The 24,024-nt window shown below is 43.7% G+C and overlaps 4 protein-coding genes across 6 annotated transcripts; all 4 read right to left on the bottom strand.

Moving 5' to 3' along the window:
- Nucleotides 1-109: 109 nt before the first annotated feature.
- LOC124471568 (glutamate receptor U1-like) lies at nucleotides 110-5,817 on the bottom strand. The gene is made up of 10 exons (XM_047026117.1): nucleotides 5,777-5,817; nucleotides 5,530-5,615; nucleotides 4,233-4,264; nucleotides 3,944-4,123; nucleotides 3,542-3,765; nucleotides 3,300-3,397; nucleotides 2,601-2,818; nucleotides 2,243-2,462; nucleotides 1,765-2,009; nucleotides 110-1,068 (listed from the first exon to the last, which is right to left on the bottom strand). The coding sequence occupies exons 2-10, from the start codon at nucleotides 5,597-5,599 to the stop codon at nucleotides 982-984; spliced, it is 1,374 nt and encodes a 457-aa protein (XP_046882073.1). The 5' UTR covers nucleotides 5,600-5,615; nucleotides 5,777-5,817; the 3' UTR covers nucleotides 110-981.
- A 192-nt stretch (nucleotides 5,818-6,009) lies between these two features.
- kctd6a (potassium channel tetramerization domain containing 6a) lies at nucleotides 6,010-8,787 on the bottom strand. Of its 2 annotated transcripts, XM_047026182.1 has the most exons (3): nucleotides 8,561-8,787; nucleotides 8,057-8,219; nucleotides 6,010-7,888 (listed from the first exon to the last, which is right to left on the bottom strand). In XM_047026182.1, exons 2-3 carry the CDS (start codon nucleotides 8,081-8,083, stop codon nucleotides 7,202-7,204), a joined length of 714 nt encoding a protein of 237 aa, XP_046882138.1. In that variant the 5' UTR covers nucleotides 8,084-8,219; nucleotides 8,561-8,787; the 3' UTR covers nucleotides 6,010-7,201. The 2 variants fall into 2 exon arrangements, with proteins under 2 accessions (XP_046882138.1, XP_046882139.1); XM_047026183.1 differs by having other exon boundaries at nucleotides 8,057-8,787.
- A 648-nt stretch (nucleotides 8,788-9,435) lies between these two features.
- On the bottom strand, nucleotides 9,436-12,787 carry pdhb (pyruvate dehydrogenase E1 subunit beta). Its single transcript, XM_047026151.1, has 10 exons — nucleotides 12,702-12,787; nucleotides 12,553-12,612; nucleotides 11,909-12,016; nucleotides 11,370-11,432; nucleotides 11,248-11,283; nucleotides 10,866-11,151; nucleotides 10,585-10,695; nucleotides 10,339-10,430; nucleotides 10,100-10,241; nucleotides 9,436-9,915 (listed from the first exon to the last, which is right to left on the bottom strand). Exons 1-10 carry the CDS (start codon nucleotides 12,735-12,737, stop codon nucleotides 9,770-9,772), a joined length of 1,080 nt encoding a protein of 359 aa, XP_046882107.1. The 5' UTR covers nucleotides 12,738-12,787; the 3' UTR covers nucleotides 9,436-9,769.
- Nucleotides 12,788-13,168: 381 nt separating this feature from the next.
- pxk (PX domain containing serine/threonine kinase) lies at nucleotides 13,169-23,887 on the bottom strand. 2 transcript variants are annotated; one of them, XM_047026091.1, is made up of 18 exons: nucleotides 23,601-23,887; nucleotides 22,385-22,435; nucleotides 22,233-22,280; nucleotides 21,782-21,968; nucleotides 21,554-21,631; nucleotides 21,157-21,230; nucleotides 20,991-21,065; nucleotides 20,124-20,228; nucleotides 19,658-19,759; nucleotides 19,133-19,294; nucleotides 18,880-18,997; nucleotides 18,543-18,621; nucleotides 18,063-18,111; nucleotides 17,831-17,908; nucleotides 17,599-17,685; nucleotides 16,698-16,761; nucleotides 16,466-16,525; nucleotides 13,169-14,968 (listed from the first exon to the last, which is right to left on the bottom strand). In XM_047026091.1, the coding sequence occupies exons 1-18, from the start codon at nucleotides 23,700-23,702 to the stop codon at nucleotides 14,778-14,780; spliced, it is 1,710 nt and encodes a 569-aa protein (XP_046882047.1). In that variant the 5' UTR covers nucleotides 23,703-23,887; the 3' UTR covers nucleotides 13,169-14,777. The 2 variants fall into 2 exon arrangements, with proteins under 2 accessions (XP_046882047.1, XP_046882048.1); XM_047026092.1 differs by having other exon boundaries at nucleotides 14,877-15,718.
- Nucleotides 23,888-24,024: the final 137 nt, after the last annotated feature.

Below are 24,024 nucleotides of genomic sequence, written 5' to 3' on the forward strand. Positions count from 1 at the left end.
TCATCACATATTGTATATATTTTTTTAAAGCTATTTTGAAGGAAGTAGTAACATGTTTTAATCAATGTGCAATTGTGGCCATTGTAGACAAATCAAGACAATACAAGGGTATCATTAGGTTGTTTTTTATTCTTTTGACAATGTGCCGTACAGTTTACAGCCACATACTCTGGTGTTTCTGTTTATACATGTGATCTGTAATGACCAAAACGAGTGAACCAAAGAATTTACTGTTTCAGTTACTGTTCAAATAGTGTGATGCCAATTGTTCAAAAGTAGGTCAATGTACAATGTCAATTTATATGATGTGAAACCGAATACCCAACACAAAACTAAAACTCTGTTAAAAATGTTTTTTAGTATTTAACTCACATCTAATTCAGCACTGAAAATTGTATCAGTAACCATTCACATGGTTCTCATTCAAATGCTCTTCTACATGTTTTCCTTTGAACAAACTGTAGTATTGTTAATTGACAAAAACATAATATTTAGTATGTTATGGACTCATCATCTAAGCGACAAAACCATTAAATTCTTTTTGACGTATTTCCATTTTCTGTTGCAAGACTCATGTCATTTTCACTTGGTTAGCTCTAAACAAATTACAGCATGTTTTACAATGAAATACAAGAGCACTATTTTGCAGCCACATCCCAATGAATAAACTCTTAATGTCCATCACTCAAAGAAGGTCAGCAATTCTTGGTGAAATCCCAGTTAAGGATATATTTTGAAAGATCACTATAATTCAGAATGAGTTATCATAGACTTGATTCAGTTGTACACCGGCACAATCAACCCCCAGGTCTATCTATGCTGAATAGGAAAACATCCAAGTGCATGTCTCATGTTAGTATGTTTATATGGAGGTGAGTGAGTGTGTGGTGTGTGTGTGGTGTGTAGTGTGTGCGTGGTGTGTGTGGTAAGCGTGGTGTGCGTGTGGTGTGTGTGGTGAGCGTGGTGTGTGTGCGTGGCCTCTCAAGCCTTGTCCTCCTGGCTCCTGTTCACATTGCTGCTCCTCAGACGCTGACTCAGTTCATCAGACAAAACAATACAGCAGGACTTCTGTGGAAAAGACAAGATTCAGAAACAAGAGTCTTAGAGCGCATAGTGTTTTTGTTGAGTGAACTCTGTGTATGTCATTTAAACTGTAAGTAGCCAGTTTGTTCCGTTCGCGGGTTGAGCAGAACAAGATCTAGTAGTTTTGGGTTCTTAGTGACGTAGCGACAACAGGTGTTGCACCGAAAGCTGTGACCCATCAGAAGCTGTGACCCATCAGAAACTGTGACCCATCAGAAGCTGTGACCGCAGAGGCAGGGCTGTGATGCGGTCACAGCTTCTGATGGGTCAAAGCAGAGCCCGTCTTGAGAGCCTGTCCACTCCCTATAAGCCCCATTGTACCGAATTTGGTTGCAGTTCCACCAGAGTTCCACTAGGGGTGATCGCCAGCATGAGGCAATGAGTGGAAAATTCTATGGAGTCTATGGAGCTAGACGGCAAAATTAGTCTCTTCGCCTGATTGTCTGTGAGAAATCTCAGATTTGATTGTAGTTTTTGCAAGCTCAACATGGATTATACGTCCGAGTTTCATGTCATTAACTGTTTAGCGCTCGAGGTTACAGTTACATTTCTAAATTGGAGTCAGATATTGACGAGTCAATCTCCCTGAACATCTAACCAAATAGTTTCACAGCCAGAGACAAACGCAGGCGTCCCTGGCATTACACATACAGTACATGTGTGCCAGCATGTGGCTCGTACCCTCTGCTCCCCAGCACTGCTCCGGGTCTTGGAGGTGAGCTCCAGGAGAGCCAGCAGGACCCCCAGCCCCAGGCCCAGGCCCAGAATCAGGAACATCCCCTTGAGGCTGTGGGGATGCAGGGCCGAGGCTTTGGCCGTGTCGGTCACACAGCTGCTGGCCCACCACTTACTGCGCAGGTAGGCCAACTCCCCAGCCTCACTCAGCTGGAGGATGGCCACACTCAGGTTCTTTAGTAAGGGAGAGCCTGGAGGAGGACACAAACAAGGATTTATTGACCTGATTTCATTTCCATTCCTGTACACTCGTACATAAATGAAGTCAGTATACAATAACTAAGAGAAACCGAAGAGCAAATCGAGTAGAAACGGGTGTTATTTGAATTTCTTAACGACCCATAACGACCCATTCATTTGAATCAGGTGTATTAGAGCCCTGAGGACCAGGGTTGGGAACCACTGCCATAGACAGCGGGCTCACCTAGCGTGGCTGCGATGCTGTAGCCCCTCATCCCGATGACCTCGTGGGCTCGCACAAGGTCACAGTGGCGGGCCACCGCCAGGTCAAGGGAGACAGACTCCCCAATAAAGGCAAAGTTGCCCTCCCTGGCTCGCCGGACACCCTCGTCCATTGATGAGACAAAACTCTTGCTTCTCTCCATGTGCTCGTAGATCCTGCGGTAGGCTGGATTGTTTGAGTTCTACAGAAGACGGAGCAAAACAAAAAAGAGGAGAACCGTCAAACCAGAGGAGCAAAGTACGAGTCGACTCTTATAAGCATGAGGGGGCCATAAGTGAGTAGGGGGAGATGGGGGGGGGAGGGGAAAGGGTTCCCTCACCTTGAAGAAGGCTAGTGTCGAGGAACCAGCCAGGGTCCCAAACTCAATCGCTTCCTGGTTGGCCAAGTCCTCAAACCCTTTCACCGACAGGGAGGTGGAGTCAGAGGACTGGGAGGAGCTCAGGTTGGAGAAGTAGCAGGCCAGGAGCACGAGAGCAAACAGCCACCAGGTGCAGCAGATGACCCGCCCTGACAGAGCCTTAGGGTGGGGCCCGGCACCTGAACATCATCACAGAGAACTGAACATCATCACAGAGAACTGAACATCATCACAGAGAACTGAACATCAGCGCACCACTGTCTACTACTGAAACATTCAAAGGAAAGCACTGAAAACCAAGAAATAAAACTTATTATTATATATATAATATATATTATTAATATATATATATATTATATATATTAAAAATATATATAAATAATACCTAATTAACCCCAATTAACTTTCGGAACTGTCAAACTATAAACAACATTTCTTTCTTAACAAAAGAGCATCATCTGTAGATTTTTTTTTCCGGAGTTTGTTCTGTTCCTCAACGACACAAGCTAGGACAATACCTCTGGCCTAATTGGACCATTTAAGCCCCTCCCCCCCCCATGATCAAGGAATTAACAGACCTGACGGTGGTGATATTCAATGAAAGCCTTGCAAAAGCATGAACATCATCTCATATCAGAATCATTTGAAGATAGTTGAGACCTTGTAAGGTGAGGGCTCCAGCAGTGTACCACAGGCTGTGCAGCAGGGTGAAGCTGTTCTCCTCTGTCTGGGGCTGGCTCCATTCACATGGGCTCAGTCTGGTCACACACCCACCAACCAGAAAAGTTTCAACACATTAATTTATGTCTTCAATCATAAAATGACCCCCTTGTCTAATAAAACATGAATTTGGATCACAAGCTCAGACGAGATGGATAGAACCAGACAAACCAACGCCCCACCTGGCTACAATGAAGATGCAGGCAGAGGTTCCCAGGTAGGCCAGGAGAATGCCCCCCCAGGTCTCTGCTGAGAAAGGACTCAGGAAGTCAAAGAAGCCGGCCTCCTCCACGATATCCTTCTTCAGCAGAATGCTGATTCCTGTCTGCATGAATGGCTTGGTCATGGCCACAGCCTTCTCCCTCGCCGCGGTCAGGGTCAGGGGAGCGATAGCCAGGTCCGCTTCCTGCAGGGACATTATACAAATATGGATACCACAAACACAAACACACACCAAGATGACGTCTTAGCAGCCCTGGCTGACCATTTCGAATCACACAATCTGTCAGAATACAACCAAAACGATTCTGGCTGACTAGGTAGTAGGTACAAATGCAAAATGGGGTCCTGAAGTGCGTTCTCACCCCTCTCACCACCTCTCCGATCATGCCGTTCCAGTCGCCATTGTCATCCTGACGCCCGTAGTTGTTGTCCTTCACCAGGTGAACGCTGTATTTGAAGCCGAGCTTCTTGGAGAGCTCCGACAGCAGGTCCATGCAGTAGCCCTCCAGCTGGGAGCCTTTGGACATGGTGTATGGGTCTTGCTGTAGGAGGAGACATCCCGAGGCTTTATTGTCTGGTCATCCTTTTTCGATTTGTTCTTAATGCATTTTGCGGGATAAATTACACGCTTGAGGATTGATATGCTATTACCTTAATGGTTGTGATCTTCAACTCTGATCTCACTAAGGAGGAAAAAGAGGTTGCAGTGGAATTGAGAGTTAACATCGGAACGCTAAAGGTCACTTGATAACAGCATGGATTCATTCAGCCTTCCCTTGTGTAATTGGTCTTTCATTTACACAAATCAATTACACTACTTCTTTGCAATGGAGCTGATCGGTGTAACAATTCTAATAAGCTATGGATGGATCCAGTGAGGACTAGCAGCCACTGCTAATGATGCTTTAGCCTTTTGTCTCCTGTGACACTGAGACTTTGTCAAAGTGTCTTTCCGGACTTCTTGCTGGCTCGACATCACTGAGTCGCTGACGTTGTTCTTTTCTGGGCAGGAATGCCCTTCCATATTTAGCAGGGGAGAATCAAAGGGGCCTTTGTGCGGTGCTGTGACCATCCCCAGAGTCACTGACCCCTCCACAGATAGAGAGGTGAACGTGGGGGTGCATTGACTATGCCCCCCCCAGCCACCATTCTGGTTTCCGGTATCCTAGCGATCTGGCCGCTCTCCTTTCTCCCAGTTGAAAGTGCTCCATTACAACACCCCCAGTCTATAAACAGCCACAGACCACTGGAGTGGGGATCCAAATCATGACAAAGCCGTGGCGCTGTGGGGTATGGAGGGCAGTCAGAGAGTATCTAAAGCCTTGATTCAGGCTAGGCCCTCTGGGCCACAGCCATGCCACAGGGGTGATCTTGACACCCATTGGATCCTCCTATTCAGGATGTGACACGCATACAAGCTCTTCAGGGACCTGTCACTTTTTTTCCCATCTCTCAAACACAGGCCTTCTTGTTTGTTGCTTTGAATTGATTTATTACCATTTTTGTCTGCATGTCAGCTGGCTTGCTTCCTTTTCTATCAGACGAGGTGGTGCTGTGTGCCAGGCAGGATGTAGCCCATAGCACCCCTGGAGCCCCTGGCTTTGAAGCCATGCCCAGCTGACAGTTTCCCCCATTTCTGACACCACGGGCCCAAGACATGTCACCACATCCAGCAGTGAAGACATGAGGAGTCTGGCAGAGACTTGACTAGCTAACTGTCAATTTGCCACCACAGAAACACAACAAGTGCTTTGAATGGTCAAACTGTTTAAGTATCGACCATTAACAACTAATGATTTCTCATATTACTCCGTTTTCATCTAGGATATCTCTCCCATGCCAAGAGCGCTGTTCGACCTTTTGACAGTGGCACAAATAATTTTTCTCCATAAAAGGGTAAATGTATAGGGTAAATCTTAACTCAGAACAGAGTAGACATTTGACTTACCTGCAGTGCAGGTCCCAAAGTTCAGAAGATGCACCATGGTGCACAGGATGAACCCTAAAAGCATCCTCATACTGACACCTCTGATCCTGCATAACGTACAAACATAAATACACAAGACAAAACATAAGCAAATACCACCGTATCCCCAACAACCAAAACTAAAACAATACCTATGAAGAAACATTTAATAGCATAGCTTCAGTTTTTTTCCCAGGTGGACATTTAGTAAAAATGGAAAGTTCTTTACCTGACAGTTTTCCTTGTTGTACAGTGAGACTGCTGAGTGGACGACTTCTGTGGAAGACTGACTTCAATGAGCCAGACTTGGTCATCAGTGGATTACAAGTACTCATCGCAGGAAATAGGGGCTGCTGAAACAGCCAATCGATTTGTGTGGGTGGAGAGTGTAGATCGCGTATAAAATGTGGGTGGGGGACAAGGGGGCTGTAGGGTGGAACATAAGATCAACTTGGAAACAGAACCATTTAAGACTTTATTTTAAATAGGGATAGATGAAGTTACACATTGGACCTACTTTGAGGAGTCAGATACAATGCATTATCAGGATAAGGCTATGCTGTTCTCAGTATTAGTCCCTGAATGGTCCTATACAAGTTGTTTACAAGGACAAAAACAATGAGTCCGACCGATATGTATTACAGTTGAGTTGAACATATGTTACACAGTATTTCACCTTAAACATCAGTCCAGCACTTCACAACCATTCACAGGAAACATTGATTTTATATTTATTTAAATTACTTATTGGCCTATCAACTGATATAGAACTCTATGGACTGACAAAGAGAATGTAATCCTACTAGAAACATTGGTTTACAGCCATACTGTGTTTTGAGCTTAACATATTTTACCCAATAAAGAGAGAAATCTTTACACTACACACTTAATAAATGTTTTGGACTTAATTCTTGTTCTTCGTAATTTGATGAAAGGGAAAATAGTATAATTTCAGCCCTTAAGGGATTTAGAAGGGAAAAAAAGGCATTCAATAATTACTGTACGTGTAATAATCATTATCATCACGTACCACATGCAGTCAAGTTCAAGCTAGGACCCACTTGTTGAAGGTCAAATTGACACTATGTTCCAATTCCCACGGAAAACCTGTCAGTGATCATAGAAATATCCAGTATGGTACATATTTCCCCATGAAAGAGTTTTCACCACACTGATTAGTTCTCCTACATCTAAACTGTAGAGGTATAGAATGTTATTTGGGTATTGGCACTACTACTACAATGACACCAGGGTTTCCCGCAGCACTTTGCAGTTAAGGCGGCCACCTAAGCAACACACGCCTGCCGCCTTAACTACGTTGTAAAACATTTTTTAATTTTAATGAGCAATATCTGCCGTGTTACTCCTGTTTTCTCCCCTCCATTCCAAACCGTGACAAACACCAGTCTCCCTTCTCTGCAGAACGCATTGGAGGAAAAACGCATTGGAGGAAAAACGCATTGGAGGAAAAACGTCCCCCGCGCTCCGCCGGCAAACCCCACCCTCCCACCTTAACCAACACATTTTCTGCGGGAAACCCTGATGACACGTAGACATAGTACATGTGTGTGCCAGACAGGTGTATTTGAACGTCTGAGGCATGCGTGTGTGTCCCAGCTGTTTGTGTCCCCCCGACACTAATCGGTCAGCCAGTCTAGTCGTCCACCTTGCGCGCCAGCCGACAGAACGTCCAGTGGTGCTCCACGGTGTTCTCGTTGGCCCGCTCGCTCATGTGGTGCACGCGCGTGTTTCTGATGGTGAAGCCCTGCTTGGAGATGTACTCCACCAGGTGCACCCTCAGAGACACCTCCTGGTGGTAGTCGCACGGCCCGAAGGTGAAGGACACCTGGAAGTCCCTGGTGTCCATCATGTGTTTGTTCCACTTGGTGAAGCTGTTGGAAATCCCCTCCAGAAGAGCGTGCACCTTGGTGGTGATGGTGACCTGGGTGATGATCACCGCCACGGGGTTGGAGTACTTGGATAGCTTGCGGGTGCTGGAGAGCTCCACCACCTCTTCGAAGGTGTCTAAAGGGTAGAGGGGCTTGGTGTCCCCCAGACACTGGATAAGAGGCTCGATCTGGTAGAAGTCGGCCTCTTTGCGGAGAAGCTCCATTTCCTTGAAGTCGAAGGGCAACGTCAGCTCGGAGGTGCGGAGAAAGTTGAGTACGTAGCGGAAGAGTGGGCCGTCTCGGTCGATGAAGTAGTGTCCCTTGGCGTCCCTGGTGGTGGGGAAGTCTCCACGGAACATGGCACCCAGCATGGAATCAGGGTAGCGCTGTAGGGTTGACAGGGACGTGGTGTACAAACAGCCTCCCACGTTCAGCATTACTGGATCAGTCATCTGCACAACAGGGGTTTACACTGGGTTTTTAGGGATATACGTGAAACCAAAACTACCATCCCAAAGACTAAAAGATGGTCGGTCACAGTAAAATGTATTTGATATGGAGTTTAGTAAAAGGAGCTGTTCACAGTATTTGGTTGTGAACATCCTCTGGTTGAGACTCACCATATATCGCCAGTCTCCATTCTCCATTTGAAATATTGCACAGGTCACCCCTCTTTCGACAGAGGATGGTTTCTATGACACCGAACACTTTTCACGCGGTCATATGCAACCGCAATGTCACTCGCCCCAGGCCAGTGTAACGCTGCAACGCATTCTGCAGAAACTAATCAGCGAACACACATTAGAAAACAGATGTCCAACTGTCCTTATATCACCACCGGCGATCAAATGTAGCAATTTCCTTGTTCCCTATCACAGCTAGAGTTAAATAATTGAATAAAGCATTTCTACAGTTGTTTGTAGCAAGCCATGTTTCCCTTGTGTTGTGTAGCAATGTACTTTGCTAGCACGCCACAATAAATATTATGAATCGTTAAGTCATTAATGCACTGATTCGATTAGACTACCGTTTGTTTGAAGGCTCGGCTCTGGCAAGCTTGGTAGCTAGCTAGCGGACTTGCTAACATTATTAGCTCAGACAGACAGTGCTCCCTGCTGCAGTACCTGTGCGTGGTGTTGCATGTGTTTATCCAGTTTTCTGTGAAGTTCTCTAATCACCTGAGATTAACTCAAGAGCAACCTATCTATCCGTTCTAAACATAGTTAATAATATTTGTTAGCTACTAGTAATATCAATATTCCAAGATTGACGCGCATAGGTAGCTTAATAAAACGCTTTGACAATAAAGACTGTTTAGTTGGGTGAAGCAAGCCTGATTTTGGAATCTAATTTCCGGTTGATTTCACATTCAAAATAAAGGTCGCAAAACGCAGAACACTGACGCTTGAACAACACAACAAAACACCATTGAGGATACATAATTTTCACCTGTCACAATTGTAAGACTGCTGGAGTTAAAATAGTGAAGCAGGGAATATTGCCTTTGTGTCCCTTAAACATTGTGTGAAATGGATTCAGGAAACTGAGAGTAATAAGACAATTTACTACATTTACTTACTTGTGAACCAAAATGACAGTTTGTCTCTGGACTAATGACGTCTAGTCATCCTAATACAAAAAAAGAAATACTTTGCCCTGCCCAAATTTCTTTGCACTGCACATATGGTAATGATCAAAGCCATTGAAAAATAAGTTTCCTTCTCAATGGCTCTGGTTATGATTGGGTAAGATAGGTGTTTTTTTGTTTGTAGTTTTTTTTACGTTTTTATACGGCGTATTTCAAGTCATGCTTTTATTTTGAAGGCAAGTTTGCAATATTTTAGCATAAAAATGTCAGTGGATTTATTTCGCTAGTATTCCTTCTGCTATGCGCATATATTTTTCTCTTCGTCCAGTTTGAACCTAGTCTGTATAATTTAAGGAGTTGGATTAAGATATTTAATCGATGTTCCATGACAAAAATGGAAATTAATACACATTTCGATATAAAGATAAAATGGGAAGTTTATTTCTGTAACAGAGCCATTTACAGCAACAATATACATAGGATTGTTACAATACCGGCTATAATAAATAATTTCCCACAATAATCCATTCATTGGGCTTTTTATGTTTGGGTTTATGATATCTACTATACAAAGCCACTGATTTCACTGTCTGATGAACCAATCCTTCGACAGTTGGAAGTATTTTTTAACCTTTCATCTAAGAATCAGAAATTAAATGAATATACTTCCTGGTATGTCGTTATGGACAGCAAAGCATAAAAATGTAAGGAAACTGAGTGAAAACATGGATACAGTATGACAACATTAAACATTCAGTGTCTTTTTCACTGAAAAGATGATGTCTTTAATCTGGGGAACGCTGTTGTCTTCCAGAATCTTAGCGTAGGGCATTGGGATGTCTACACCGGTCACTCGAGTGGCAGGTGCATCCAAGTAGTTAAAAGCGGGACCTGCAATAAATGGGATGGTAAAAATGTAAGATCAGATTCAAAGATTTTACTGCTACCATTTAAGGCAGTGTATAGAACATACAGTCAACACCTTATTCCATTAACAATGTATGGACGATGCCTTACATTCAAACCATTTGCATCACCTACAGTTGCATCAACAGGCAATAGTCAAATCACTTACCCTCCATGACCTTGGCGCAAATCTCAGCTCCTACTCCAAACTGTGGCCATCCGCCCTCCACCGTCACCAGATGGTTGGTCTTCATCACACTCGCCTCAATGGTCTCAACATCCAGAGGTCTGATGGTGCGCAGGTTTATGACCTACAGTTGGAAAAGTTGTGTTTTCATTCATTCTACTAATTTCATATTTCTAATGTTACTGAGGATGACGATGATGATAGCAATGCATCTGTCTTACCTCACATTCAATCCCGTCTTTGGCCAAGACGACAGCAGCGTCCAGACAGTGACTAACATACCGGGAATGTGTCACGAGACTAACGTGAGTACCTGCAACAAACAGCATGGATAAATAGACAAACTGTCCAGGATAATAACTCAAAATTGAATATGTAAGTCTTGGCAACTAACGAGAATGGATAAGTAATAAGAGTTTGAGCATCAGACAAGTTTGAAAATGTATTGCTTTCTTTTTTCCCCTCACCCTGTCTTTCAACCTTGGCTTTTCCGATGGGAATGGTAAAGTCCTTGGACTGGGCCTCCTCAGACATTTCAAATGCAACTCCATACATCAGCTCATTTTCCAGAAAGACCACTGGACAAAACATTCAGAGACGATAGAGTTTGATTTGATTTCTCACCATGGAAACAACGTGAATGTCTTAATCATATCAAACAAATCCGGTCCCATCTTCCTATGAGCAGTTCAACTGGCAATTTCTCAACCGCTCACGGTTTATAACTACTTAGAAAAAACATTCTAACCGGGATTGTCATCTCTGATGGCTGCTTTGAGGAGACCCTTGGCATCTTCAGCGTTCCATGGACTCACTACCTTGAGGCCAGGACAGTGGCCATACCAGGCTGCGAAGCACTGGGAATGCTGGGCAGCCACACCCGCAGATGCACCGTTAGGCCCCCGGAACACGATGGGGACAGACTGACGGCCGGCCGACATGTAGTAGGTCTTAGCTGCAGAGTTGATGACTTGGTCGATGGCTTGCATAGAGAAATTAAAGGTCATGAACTCGCAGATTGGCCTCAGTCCTGCCTGGAAATAGAAAAAGGACAAGCTTTTTTTCACTCCAACAACAGAACAGATGGGTCACATGGAGGAGCAACATCCTTGTGTCTGTGAGTGACTTACCATTGCAGCCCCGACTGCAATACCAGTGAACCCCATCTGCAGGGAGGATGTCAGACAGTTAGTGACAACAAACCAAACAAAGCATTACAGTGGCAAATCTAGCAGCAGCCATTTTCTTTTACCTCTGTGATAGGCGTGTCGATGATGCGTTTGTCTCCATACTTCTTCCAAAGCCCCCTGCTCACCTGTGAGTTCACAGTTCAGGGATGTTATCAGTTACGGATGTTATCAGTTAGTTAGTTAGTTGGACGGGAGTCAGATGGCTGAGTGGTGAGGGAGTCGGGCTAGTAATCAGAAGGTTGCCGGATCGATTCCCTGCCCCGCCAATATGACGTTGTGTCCTTGGGCAAGGCACTTCACCCTACTTGCCTCGGGGGGAATGTCCCTGTACTTACTGTAAGTCGCTCTGGATAAGAGCGTCTGCTAAATGACTAAATGTAAATGTAGTTACAGTTTGTTAACCCACGTCATAAATAACACCGATAAGGACACATTTTACGTACAACTGGAATTATATGAAAAATGAAACCCTATCCTAATTTATGAATATCTACAGAACTAACCCTGCTAAAATCACATGCTCAGATGCAGTCATTTGTTACCGAGTACACAATCACATCCAATATAAGTCAGAAAGTGTCAATCAATGTTATTCTCTCACCTTGTAGGCACCGTCATACTGTGCCACTTCCTCCCCCAGCAGGAAGACTCTCTCATCCCGCTCCAGCTCCTCATCCATGGCCTGGTTAAGAGCATCTCTGACTGTTACCTGAGTTAGACAAGAAGATGAACACCATTCACATCTTCATGTCATAACTAATATTGACATGAACATAAATGTATCTTATGTTTATTAATCTACGTCATCTACTCCGGCAGTGGAATGTCCTGCTACCCTCGCTATCGTTGTTTATCTACAAGAACTGATGCAAAGCCCAAGCTTCATGAATTCAACAAAATAAAGATGAGTCTATCAACTTAAAAGACATCCCAAGTCTCCCGGAAGTTCCAGGAACTTCCCTGAAATGAGTCTCTGCAGGTTGGGATGTCTGACTTAAGTTAAACGCGGCACAGCCAACTACAGATGTATTGTCTGTCCTGACCGGACTGAAACGATTAGACAGCCCGGTTGGCCAACCACAATGGCGACATCGTTGAATTTATGTTTAAGTACATACTATCCTACCAGAAATACACTGTCACACTGTCATCGCTTCTTAACATTTTCAGTCAGTATGAATTTTATAGTTTTGAAGGTTAGCACTCTAACTAGCTTTAAGCTACATCTTCACATTGGAAAGCCACCTGCACTGAAGCCGGTGACGTTTTGTGGAACTCCCTGCGCAGGACAACCGATACGGCATTCTGTAGAATACAAAAGAAAGGCACATGTCAACATGTAATCACCACAAGCTATACACATTTTAATGTTTTAAAATAAATCTGATGCATACCCTCCCTGAGCGCAGAAAACACCTCAACGACGCCATTTTTGTCCTGTCCTCTGATACAGAATTCGAGTGTCTGTGTCGGATCGTGATTTGGTCCAATCAAAGTTAACGTTAGTGTGGTGTGGGGGGTGTTTTTTTTCTAGAGAACCAATTGGAACGCTCTGCGATGGAGGACGCGGAAGAGCTGTCAAAATCCAAGGGCAAGCAAGCCAGCGTCTGTCTTAATACATTAATAAAGAATTTGAAATGTATTTGATTTGTCAACTACATTTTTAGGTGAGTCACAAAAGCCAAAAAAAATCAATAAAAATGCTGTCTGATTACATTTACTTTAATATCTTGCCCTACCTAAATATATCTGGCAAGTCAATCCTTTAAAAAAGGCAGAAACCATGTCAGATGTTGTCATTCCATTCCAATGGTGAGAGGAGATGCATGCAAAGGACAAAATACCATTCCAAAGCCACACATTTCAATCCAGTATTTTTAATAAAATAAGTATAATTGGACAAGGTGAGAAATATTGGTTTTCCTCTTGCAGTATAGAACATATAAAGCCAAAAAGTAACGCAGCAAATGGCAATGGATGGATTTATGTGCCTGCCAAAAATGATTGGAAAAATATTTCACTTTCCACCTAAAGTGCATCTTCAACTCCACTCTGAGCTATTTATACACAACTCTTTGCTGCCATGTTATAGTTTATACCCCAGTTTTCTCCAAAACAATGAGTTGAGAAGCACGCATAAAACAAAAAGTATTCACCCATGTGCCAACATCGGTAAACTATGCATTTTCAACACAGTTCCATCCAATTAGTAGTTTCTGCAGATTGGTCGTGATGGAACAGGTTTGATATCCCACCCATCAAAAGTCTGCTCATAATTGAAATATTTGATTTATGCAAATCAATAATAACTGCCTTTCACTGAAAAATACAGTTCAGTCACTCACCAGTTTTCAAAAACTGAGAGTAAATATATTCTGTTTAAACGCTCATTCATAAAATACATATTAAACCAGGCAAAATATGCTGATAGTACATAATATTGTGCAAATAAACCAAATACAGATGTCTCAAAAATAAAACACAGGTTTTCTACCATTACTCTCACTTGCAACAACACAAGTATACATGTAATCAAGCCATTGTGAGTGTACAAAACTTAGTATGTGGACATTTTACACAGTAATGCAGATTGTAATTTTGCTTTTTAAACTCCCAAGAAACTCTTCCTCCAATGCCTGATACAGTGGTAGAGTTGTTAACAATGTCAAATCATGCCATTAGCAGACATTGAAGCCTATTTTCGTAAATAGGATAACTCACTACAAATTATCCCTGTATATTACTCACAATTATCTAAGTCCAGCATCATTCTCAACCCAAAAGGTAAAGTGCTGCCAAGTAATGGCCCATAACATTGCCTGTGTATGTTATGAAGTCATTTGTGTGAACGTTTCACAAAGAAATTATAACACAATCTTCCAGTTATTCTCATTCCTAATTTAAGTCAACATCAAGGGTTGGAGAACTGGTCTTCGGTGTGATCATGACAACTCTGCTAATATCTTTAGGCACATAGATACATTTGGCACACTGTCAACCCAACAGTCTTCTGAGTGCAGAACCCCAATGCTTGAAACACAAGCAGGATAGCATGTTGAAAATCAAACAGTCCCACTCAAATTCATGTAGAAGTTCTTGCAGTCGTATTGCGAAAGTAGAAGCGATGTGTAAGCAAACCGCATCCCGACAAGTCAGATTCTTCTGTAAACCAGTGTGTCCTGTCGTCACCAACTTCCTCACATTTTGCGAGTAACATTCAAGTCAATGCATGGGAAGGATGTTGATCACAAAACATCTACTTCAAACATGGACAGTTGTCCAAGGAGTTCCTCTTCCAGAAGTTAGCGTAAACAATCCAAACCTGCCTACCTGAGACCAGGCCATTTAAGATCCAGTCCCTTGCTTCATTCTACATTTGAGAGGGAATAACTTTATTATCAAAAATAAAATGTTTTAAACCAAACTGAAATCAATTTGAAACCCGGACATTTTCTCCAAAGTGGTACTTATTAAATGTGGGGGGTACTGCGATCGCAGGTCTCAGCCCTCTTCAGTTTTCCTTTGCTGAAAGTCTGGATGGAGCTAAGCAAAGCGGTGCGGGTCACTCCATTAGTAGACGGTGGGGGGTTGACGGACTGGCCTGGGTCACTGGCCGGGGGCGGGGCCGGGGGCGGAGGAGGCGGGGGTGGTGGAGAGACTCCTGCATGGATAGAACACAACTGTCAGACACTATAGTCTATGTCAGTATATTTACAGTCCATTCAACCAGCCTGTGAAGAACTACCCATTTAACCTCACTGTGGTAGATCCTACAGCAGGCAGTGCCACAGTAGTGAATAATATATAATCCTATAATGACATTTCAATACTCTTACATCGGTTTGACCAAATGTTCTGGCTAAAACCCTTATTATTTAGCTATTTTTTTTTAATAAACACACACATAACCATGACATAGACATCACAATCTACAATGAAAACGGAATAGCCTAAATCCACAGGGATTTAGGATTCAGTTATATGTGACAGCTGTTGAGACACAATTGCTCGAAGGTGGGTGACAGAAGGGAAGGTTTTTTCATAGAATCATTGCAGATTGTGACATTTTAAAGTTGTATACACCCTTTTCAAAGCAAGCAAAGCCAAAACAGAACGATGACAAGATGAAAATTGGCTTCCTCCATGGTATTCGTGCTTAAAAGAATAGTTGTCACTGATGTTAGTAAAGAAGAATGGAGAACGATTTGTGATATATTTCTTATACAGCAAATGAAAAGCTTGACCTTGAGAAAACAATAACAAATGGACTGCAGACTGGCATGCAGAGCTGCTTTGACAGTGTACCAGGCAAAAGAAACTTGCTGCAAACTAGGGTATACCACAGCTTTAAAAATGAGAGGAATCATTTATTTAATTTACTTTACCCAACATGTTCAAAATGGGGCATGCTCTACTTGGAAGACAGCACAGGGAGGAAAAGAGAGAGGTAGATGAGGGTTATTGTTCATTTGACATTCAGCAGTACAATCAATCATATCGTCAAAACGACCAACTTCAACAGTATGGAGAGACACTTCGTGGAGAGGAATAGGAATGAGAAGAAACTTGAAATGGATGGAATAAGACACACAGTAACGACATCACCTACATTATAAACAGCTCATGTTAAGACACCGGCTATTAATAGAATATCTGCTCAGACTCATGTATGTACTTTAGACTATAAGGGCACAAAAACATGCATCCTTTTGATCAAAAAACCCTGGTGACACATTTAGTAACATTGTATCCTTGTCATATCCTTGATCATATATTTTATGGACTTACAGACATCTAGTGTAATAAAGGGGAGTAGAGGTTATAGTTGTTTGCTCCTGTGCCAGTTTACGAGTGTTCTGTCTCTTTTTGACCACAAGGGGGAGCACATTAACCACAACTCCAACCAGAGCCAACACAAACAGTTCCCATTGAAAGAGAGCTGCTCGTCAGCTCAAACACTCAATAAGCATCCATCATGTGCTGAGCCAGCATTCTCACAGGGATTGGTTTTGATTGGTTTTGTCTAGTGACTGAATACGATTCAATAAAGCATTAGGTTGTACAGTACAGCAGTAGCCGGGCTGAAAGGGGTGTGTGTGTGTGGATGTGGGGGGGGGGGTTATAGGTCAAAACGGACGGAAGCATCTAGAGCACCAACCTGAGGTGGATGGGGGTGTTGGGGAGGATGGAGACGTGGGTGGGGAGCTGGCTCCTGAACCTGGAGGGCAGGGGGAGGGGAGGGAGAAAGCTGTAGGCTAAACTACTAATAAGCACACATACATGGGCTCTAATATTGGAGAATATATGATATATACAGTACCAAACTTTTGACTGGTACTGTATATGTATTTTTTTTTATAGAAAAATTATTAACCATAGAACCAACATACCGGAGTTGTTGTTATATTTTACAGTCAGGTCCTCCTCGTTTTCATAGGTTGACTGCCTGGACTTCTGCAAGTAGATTAGTGATATAATTCTGCTAGCTACAACAGCCATATCAGCACACTCATAAGGCCAGACAGTTCTGTAACAATGTAGGTCTTTTAGTCATTTAGAATGTCATTAACTATAATCAGTATCAATACAACAATTCAACGTCATCGGGACAGATTTGGCCAGCAGGAGGGCAGACACAATGGGGCCAAGAAGGCCAAACAGATTAAAGCTTCAGAACTCTCTCTCACTGCTCTCTGTCTCACACTGCTCTCTCTCACACTGCTCTCTCACACTGTTCTCTCTTACTGCTCTCTCACACTGCTCTCTCTCACACTGCTCTCTCACACTGCTCTCTCTCACTGCTCTCTCACACACTGCTCTCTCTCTCACTGCTCTCTCACACTGCTCTCTCTCTCACTGCTCTCTCTCACACTGCTCTCTCTCACTGCTCTCTCTCACACTGCTCTCTCTCACTGCTCTCTCTCACACTGCTCTCTCTCACTGCTCTCTCTCACTGCTCTCTCACACTACTCTCTCACACTACTCTCTCACACTACTCTCTCTCACTGCTCTCTCTCACTGCTCTCTCTCACACTGCTCTCTCACACTTCACTCTCACACTGCTCTCTCTCACACTGCTCTCTCACACTGCTCTCTCTCACACTGCTCTCACACACTACTCTCACACACTGCTCTCACACACTGCTCTCACACACTGCTCTCACACACTGCTCTCACACACTGCTCTCTCTCACTCTCGCACCCTCTCTCACTTTCTCTCTCACTCCCTCTCACTCTCTCTCGCTTAATCTCTATCACACTCTCTCTCTCACGGTTAAGAGGCTTCTCTACCTTTCTGGCCAGGATCTTCCTCTTCTTCTTCTCCTCCTCTGATCCATGGTGGGACTGTGCTCGCGTCAACCTCCTGTGCTGATGGATCTGAGGAACACATCACAACCACGACCACCATCCACCATAACAATCATTAACAGTTGGATATGGCAGACTTGAGATTTGGAACACACTCCCAAGACACATTCCCACAAAAGATACACCGACTGAAATGAAAACCTGTCAGACCAACCATTTTCTGCTCCTCTTGAAGTCGCTTCTCGAAGCCTTCTCGGGCGGTCTTCAGTGCATCTTTTAACTTGGTGGGGATCTGCATTGAAGGATGACAGTGTTGGTGACTGAAATAGCTTTCTTAAAAGTTAAGTAAAGCTTTATACCTAGACAGAATGAAACAAATACATTCGACCGGTAGGATGTTCGTGTATTTAATATGGAAGCATCCAAGTCAGGTGACACACACACACCTTGAACTGGAGCTTCTCTGAGTGGTACAGGAGCACGTCACTGAACAGCCTGCAAGCACCAGAAGACACATTGTCATAAAACGACATATCAATTCTGATCCTGGTTGGGTAATATCCATAACAGCTGGTCACAGTGGTGATCCTGGTCATGAGATCGCTTACGTGTAACCCTTAAATTCATTATTATATAAACCAGAGAGGGGGGGGGGGGGGAATTAAGTTATACATGTACCAATAAAGACATGGAAATCCTTCTATGTAACATAAGCCAGTGTTTCTCATGGGGGGTGGAAGAGAACATCAAGGTCACTGCTATGAAAGCAGAATCGAATCCCAAAGAGGGATGGGGCTGCCCTTCATTCTTCCTGAAAGTTTGCCTTTCAAGTTTTCCGCCAGCGGACAGAAACAAAGAACCACACAAAGGACATAGTACTCGTGTAGCATACTGGGTGTTCTGAATGAGGGCTGATTTGAGCTCACGGTGTCTGGAGTAGTTGCGCAAGAGTGGGCATCCCGGTCTTGCAGGCCTCAGTAGACAGGATGGATTGCAACACGGAGACTGGAGGCAGAGGGGGGGGGGGGGAATACAAAGAAATGAATGAATCCTTCCGAGAATTGTCAACTGATACTGTATCGCACAGTATATTTGCAGGCCTTCACGTTTTCACATTTGAACGGCCAGCTAGAAAGACATGCAGTACATTATACTGATGTAGTATTTTCAGCCATTAATATCAGCAGTCACTGCAAGGTTCTGTTGCCTGGTGTGTAAAGTGTCTTATTACCATACTATATGACTCAAGTCATAGGCACATACCCACTGAGGTGGAAGGTGCCGGTGGGTACTGGTCCACAGGCACCGTGTCCGGAGGGCTGCCGTACGTCATTTCATACAGTAAGTGACCAAACGAGTAGACGTCGATGCTCTCTACGGTCTGAAGTCATACACACACACAGGCTTGGTTATGAAGTCAAGAGAAAGAAAAAAATCCAACGCGTCTTGTAAAATGTGTGCATGACTAGGGTTCAACGTCCTACAGACTGTGTGCATGCGTGTCGCTGGTTCTTACGTTGATTTTCCTGAACTGGGCTATGTAGGGCCGGTAGTAGGACGGCAGGCCCAGAAGGCTGTTCTCTATGTCCAGCAGCTTGCAGGTGTTGTCCTCCAACACCACGTTGGAGGCATGGAGATGGCCATACTGGAAGCCCTTATCATGGAGAAACTTCAGGACCTGCATTTGACACAAACAAAAACATAGTAGGATTATGAGATGACGTCCCCTCTTACAAAGTCCCTTACGCGCCTGGAAAGAGTCTGCGGAAAGGCAATGATACTCTTTGTATTTTTTTTATTAATGGTGGTCGTTGATCGAGGTAGACAGCCAGGTCCTCAGTGTACTCTTTGGTGTCACACCAAACACAGACTCGTGGAATCATTTGACTGGTCAGAGAGTAGGGTTGCCTCAAGCTTTATCCTATACCAATCCATTCTTGTTGCCATGCCTGAGAGGGCGTGCAAGTAGAGCATGCTACTGAGACAGCAGGGGGGAAGGAGGCCAAGCCCACATGGGAATGAGAAACGATGCGGGGCCCACCTCCAGAACCTGGCGCCCGTAGAGCCGGATCTGCTGCAGCTCCAGGCCCTGGGTCTTCTTGGGGTTGCAGTACTTCTTTATGAAGGGCTCTTTGGGCTTCACCTGAGGAAGGGACACACGGACACATCAAACACCCCTCACGCCACACTCTGTGTGTCACATACAAGTGGCATTTGTCTTTAGAACACGCACACAAGAAAAAAAGACGATTGTTGATCGCGAGCACGAGCTGTTAAAGCGTCCATGGAGGATGTGCACATTCCAAGTCAAACTAACTGGAGATGGACTCAGTCTGTGTAATTAGACGCCTCACGTAACAACCATCCTTTGCTGACTAGACAGTAAAACGAAGCATGTCAGCTATATTAACACCTGTCGACAACATGCAAGAGGAAATTATGCATTAACTGAAAACCTTGCCTGGTATATTGTTGAAACACAGGTCAAGGAGAGGCAGTGTGGTTACCTTGCATATGTGGTCTCTCAGAGTGCCTTTCTCACTGAACAGCCTGATGAGCAGTGCCGAGGACTCACTGGTGTTGGCAAACGTCACTGGGTAGATGTACGGGTTCTAGAAAGGACAGACAAGATCACAACTATGAGATCGGGCCCCCATTCCATGACAAATATTTCACTTCCATCTCAGTTTGGATGCTCTCCGTCAACCTTCAAGCCATGTCTGGCCATTCGGTTAGGTGTATCAGTTTGAATTTAAACGCATTTTAACCATCGGAGAATGTGAACTGACAGCAGCTCATTCAGGACACAAATAATCTCATTGTGGTCGGAGCGTTACGATGTTTTGTATCTGTGGGGCGATGGAGCAGTCATGGGACCCTGGGGTTTTTTTCCACCCTGTTTCACTCACACATTAATCAGCTGCTTGAGGGTGAATTCAAGGGAGAGGCCTGAGAGAGGCTGAAGGCACGGAACCAGCCAATAAACACAACAGTGATTTTATACTGGTAGTTAGGGCTGACTTAAACTATAAATATAGGCTACAGTGCGGTGTACTGGGAGAAGAGTGGTAGAGTGGTAGAAACAAGTGTCTTAGCAGATCAGAGATCGTCAGTGGAAGAACATACATTGGGAAACTGAGAGATGGTTGTTTAGTAGACTGTAATCCCCCGCACCCCTCACCCCCTCCCCCTGGAACTAAGAAGGAATGCAACAGATCAGATTATTCTGTCTCACGGGGGGTGTGGGGTGTGGTGGTGGCGGCTGTGTTGTTCATCTTCACGTTTGTGATCGATGATATCGACTACACCAAAATCATGTATGTGAACAGTTATGAGGGCTGGTTCGAGTGTTCCTGAATGAAGAGGGTACGCACAGCCAGTGTTGGGAGCAGCTTCATTGTAGACTGAAGGTCTTTGTCTGACAGGAATTTATCTGGACCCAGGTCAACCTATGAGACAGGGCGAAATAAAACCACACAATTAGACTGTCCGAACGCTAATCGCAAGCTGTGGAACGTCAAGAAATGACTTGACACTTACCCAACTCAATACTTGTCGTTCCTTTGGTAGATCTTTGTTTTTTATCAGGAAATATTTCTTTCGTATCCTCCATCCTGCATACATAAACACTTTGTTATACGTAGACAGCTTGGCTGACAAACATGTGCATGTAGACAATAGTCTGGCAAAGATACATAACATTAATTTACCCTGTCACACTCATTAAATCAAATCAAGGTAAAGACTTGACCTCCTTACTAATAGTAAGCAGCACATTTCAATCAGACCTCATTTGATGAAGCATTATAATACAAATAAAATGCTATTTGTCACATTTATCTCCTAATAGGACATGACATGAAGGACTCATGACCTAGGGAGTGATTTCATTACATCAGTCTGATCCTGACAAAGGGGATCTTATGTTCTGTCTTACCAATGTCTTTCAAAGGCTCCACTACTTCCCACTTTGGGTCTGATCTGAAGAACATGGACACCTGCTGCAAGGCGATTTCTGCAACAGGATGAATGGTTCAGTGAAGCAATCTCTTAAGAAACTGTGCATCTAAAGAAACCAATGGACTCATCGATGTTAACATTCTTTTTTCTTCTTCTAAATGTTCATGTGTTCATGTACCCATGACTGGGTATTAGTTCTACAGACCTGTGTAGTTGGCAGAGTAGTTATTAGGATCCAGGAACTTTTTGACTAGTTCACAGCTGGAGAGCACGTGGTTCTGGGTAATGAAGTCTAGGTAGGCCTGGAGTCCTCTTTGTCTCTCTGCTATGAACTCTCTGTCCATGTTCCCTAACAGCTTCTTAGGTGGGAGAGGCAGGTTAATGCCAGAGACCTGAGAGTTGGGGAGAAGGGAGGAAGTTGATGAGGAAGAGAGTGTGTGTGGGTGTGTGTTTGGAACTAGAGAGACACATAGTAAGAGAGAGTCAACAGTGTGGAATCCGAGATTCTAACAATGAACTCCACAGGAAATTTGCTTGTAAAACCTCAGCAAAAACAGAGCTTCCCCTGAACAATGCAACTTAGGCATTTTGTAAAGAAGAAATACAATTTCCAGGGAGGACAGTACGTCTGTTACGGTAAACAGTAGAGCTCTTACCAGCAGACTATTATTCAGCATGTCAAAATCACTGTATCTGCGAATGACCTGCAATAAAAAGAAACATTAAACAATGATGAGCATAATATGTTAAACCAAAACTCCCCAGACTAGTTATTGATGTTTTCATAAGGAAACTGGTTCTCATTTACCTGCCAACTGTTATCTGAAGAAACACCTCTTTGAATGCGGATGATGTATTCCTGGAAGAGGAAGAGACAGAAGCGATAACGTAGATAAACATTTATGAATAATGAAGTGTCGTCTCTCATACTTTTATTCCTGCTTACTTCTTTTCACGTGACTGGTCCATGATAGTATTGAATAAACCCAACCTTTATTACTGCTCTTTGCTCATGGGCGTTGTTCAAACAGACAGAGAAGCCAAGAACTCATGTTACTCCTACACAATGTTTCTCAAGGGTCAGTTTTAAATAGACTGTTTCACAGCATAGACAAATTGTATATCCTGTTGACCAACAAAAGGATGTGTGAAAGGATGGTAACTGAACCAAGCCACGGCAACAGTCCAAAGTTCTGACTTAAGCCTCTTCAGATAATCCGGACCTGGACCAGCAACAGCACTGAGGGAAGTGGAACATTACATGAGGTGTTTTTATAAAAAATCTAATCTGGGAATTATTTCCTTTCTTCAAAGTAAACACAGTAGGCCCTACAGGTTAGACAAAATCGTCAGTCTATTTTTCAAATCTACTTCAAAGTCAAAGGCAATCTTGACTGTGTCCTGAGATAATGTGATTTTGCGTTGACCTAGGTTAGATATTTCATATTATTGATCCGAGGCTCTACCCTATTTGTATGGTCGTACATTTAAACGTCCCAGTTATCAATTCACCAGCACTTCAATTTCCCTTGCCAGCAAATAGCTACGTTTGTCGGACCGGTGATGAACAGCGTCACATGATAGGAACCAACTGTATTACTGTCAAAGCAAAACGCCTGTATTCAAGTTCAACTAGCAAATTAGCAAGCTACCACAAGCTTCTACCCATCAACACATTCAAAACATTTACAACATTCTGGCGGGGTGCTTGCTGATAAGAAACAAATGTAACACATTTACAACGTTTTATTAAACAAATCGTGAGTAGCAAGTTGACGTATTAGGAGCTAGTTTGACTTCAAAGCATCCAAATGGCCTCTGCTAGCAGTAGCATGCTATTTTACATGACTGAGCGTCTGTTTGCTCACAGCTAAACTTGTGTCAACAAGATTGGCAAACTATCTTACTGTTAGCTATGCATATCCTCTTCAGCTAGTGACTTGATAAAATGGTGAGGCAGATATTGACATTAAGGAAAGTAACGGTAGCTTGCTATTGCGCCTTCCACCATTTCGCTCGCTTACCGTATGTGACTGTAAATTCTGGCTCGCTTCGATCACGGCGGTCAGAGCAACTGTGTCATCCAACAGTACCCTTCCAGGTAAGGGCTTCTCCAAAAACGCCATCCCGACATAGGTACAACCACAATGAGGCCGCACTTAAAACAATGACATGCGGTTATATTTAAATTCGACTAAATGTTTAGTTAACTACGTAGCTTGATCTTTCAGTGATAACGTGAGCTGCACTGTGCAAGTGACAGGACGGACAGGCTGGATGCCTTCCGACTCTCTCGTTCAACGTTCAACGTGGTTAATGAGGCTACGTAGCAGCTCCCCGCCCTGAAGGTGGAGACATTCGACTAGGAATCTAGTTTTTAGTTAAGGAAACTGAAACAAAATAACCGATATAACTTCGCAGGTTAATTACATCCCTGAATACTATTGG

The sequence above is a fragment of the Hypomesus transpacificus genome, chromosome 9, assembly GCF_021917145.1.
Source record: "Hypomesus transpacificus isolate Combined female chromosome 9, fHypTra1, whole genome shotgun sequence".
Classification (NCBI taxonomy): Eukaryota; Metazoa; Chordata; class Actinopteri; order Osmeriformes; family Osmeridae; genus Hypomesus; species Hypomesus transpacificus.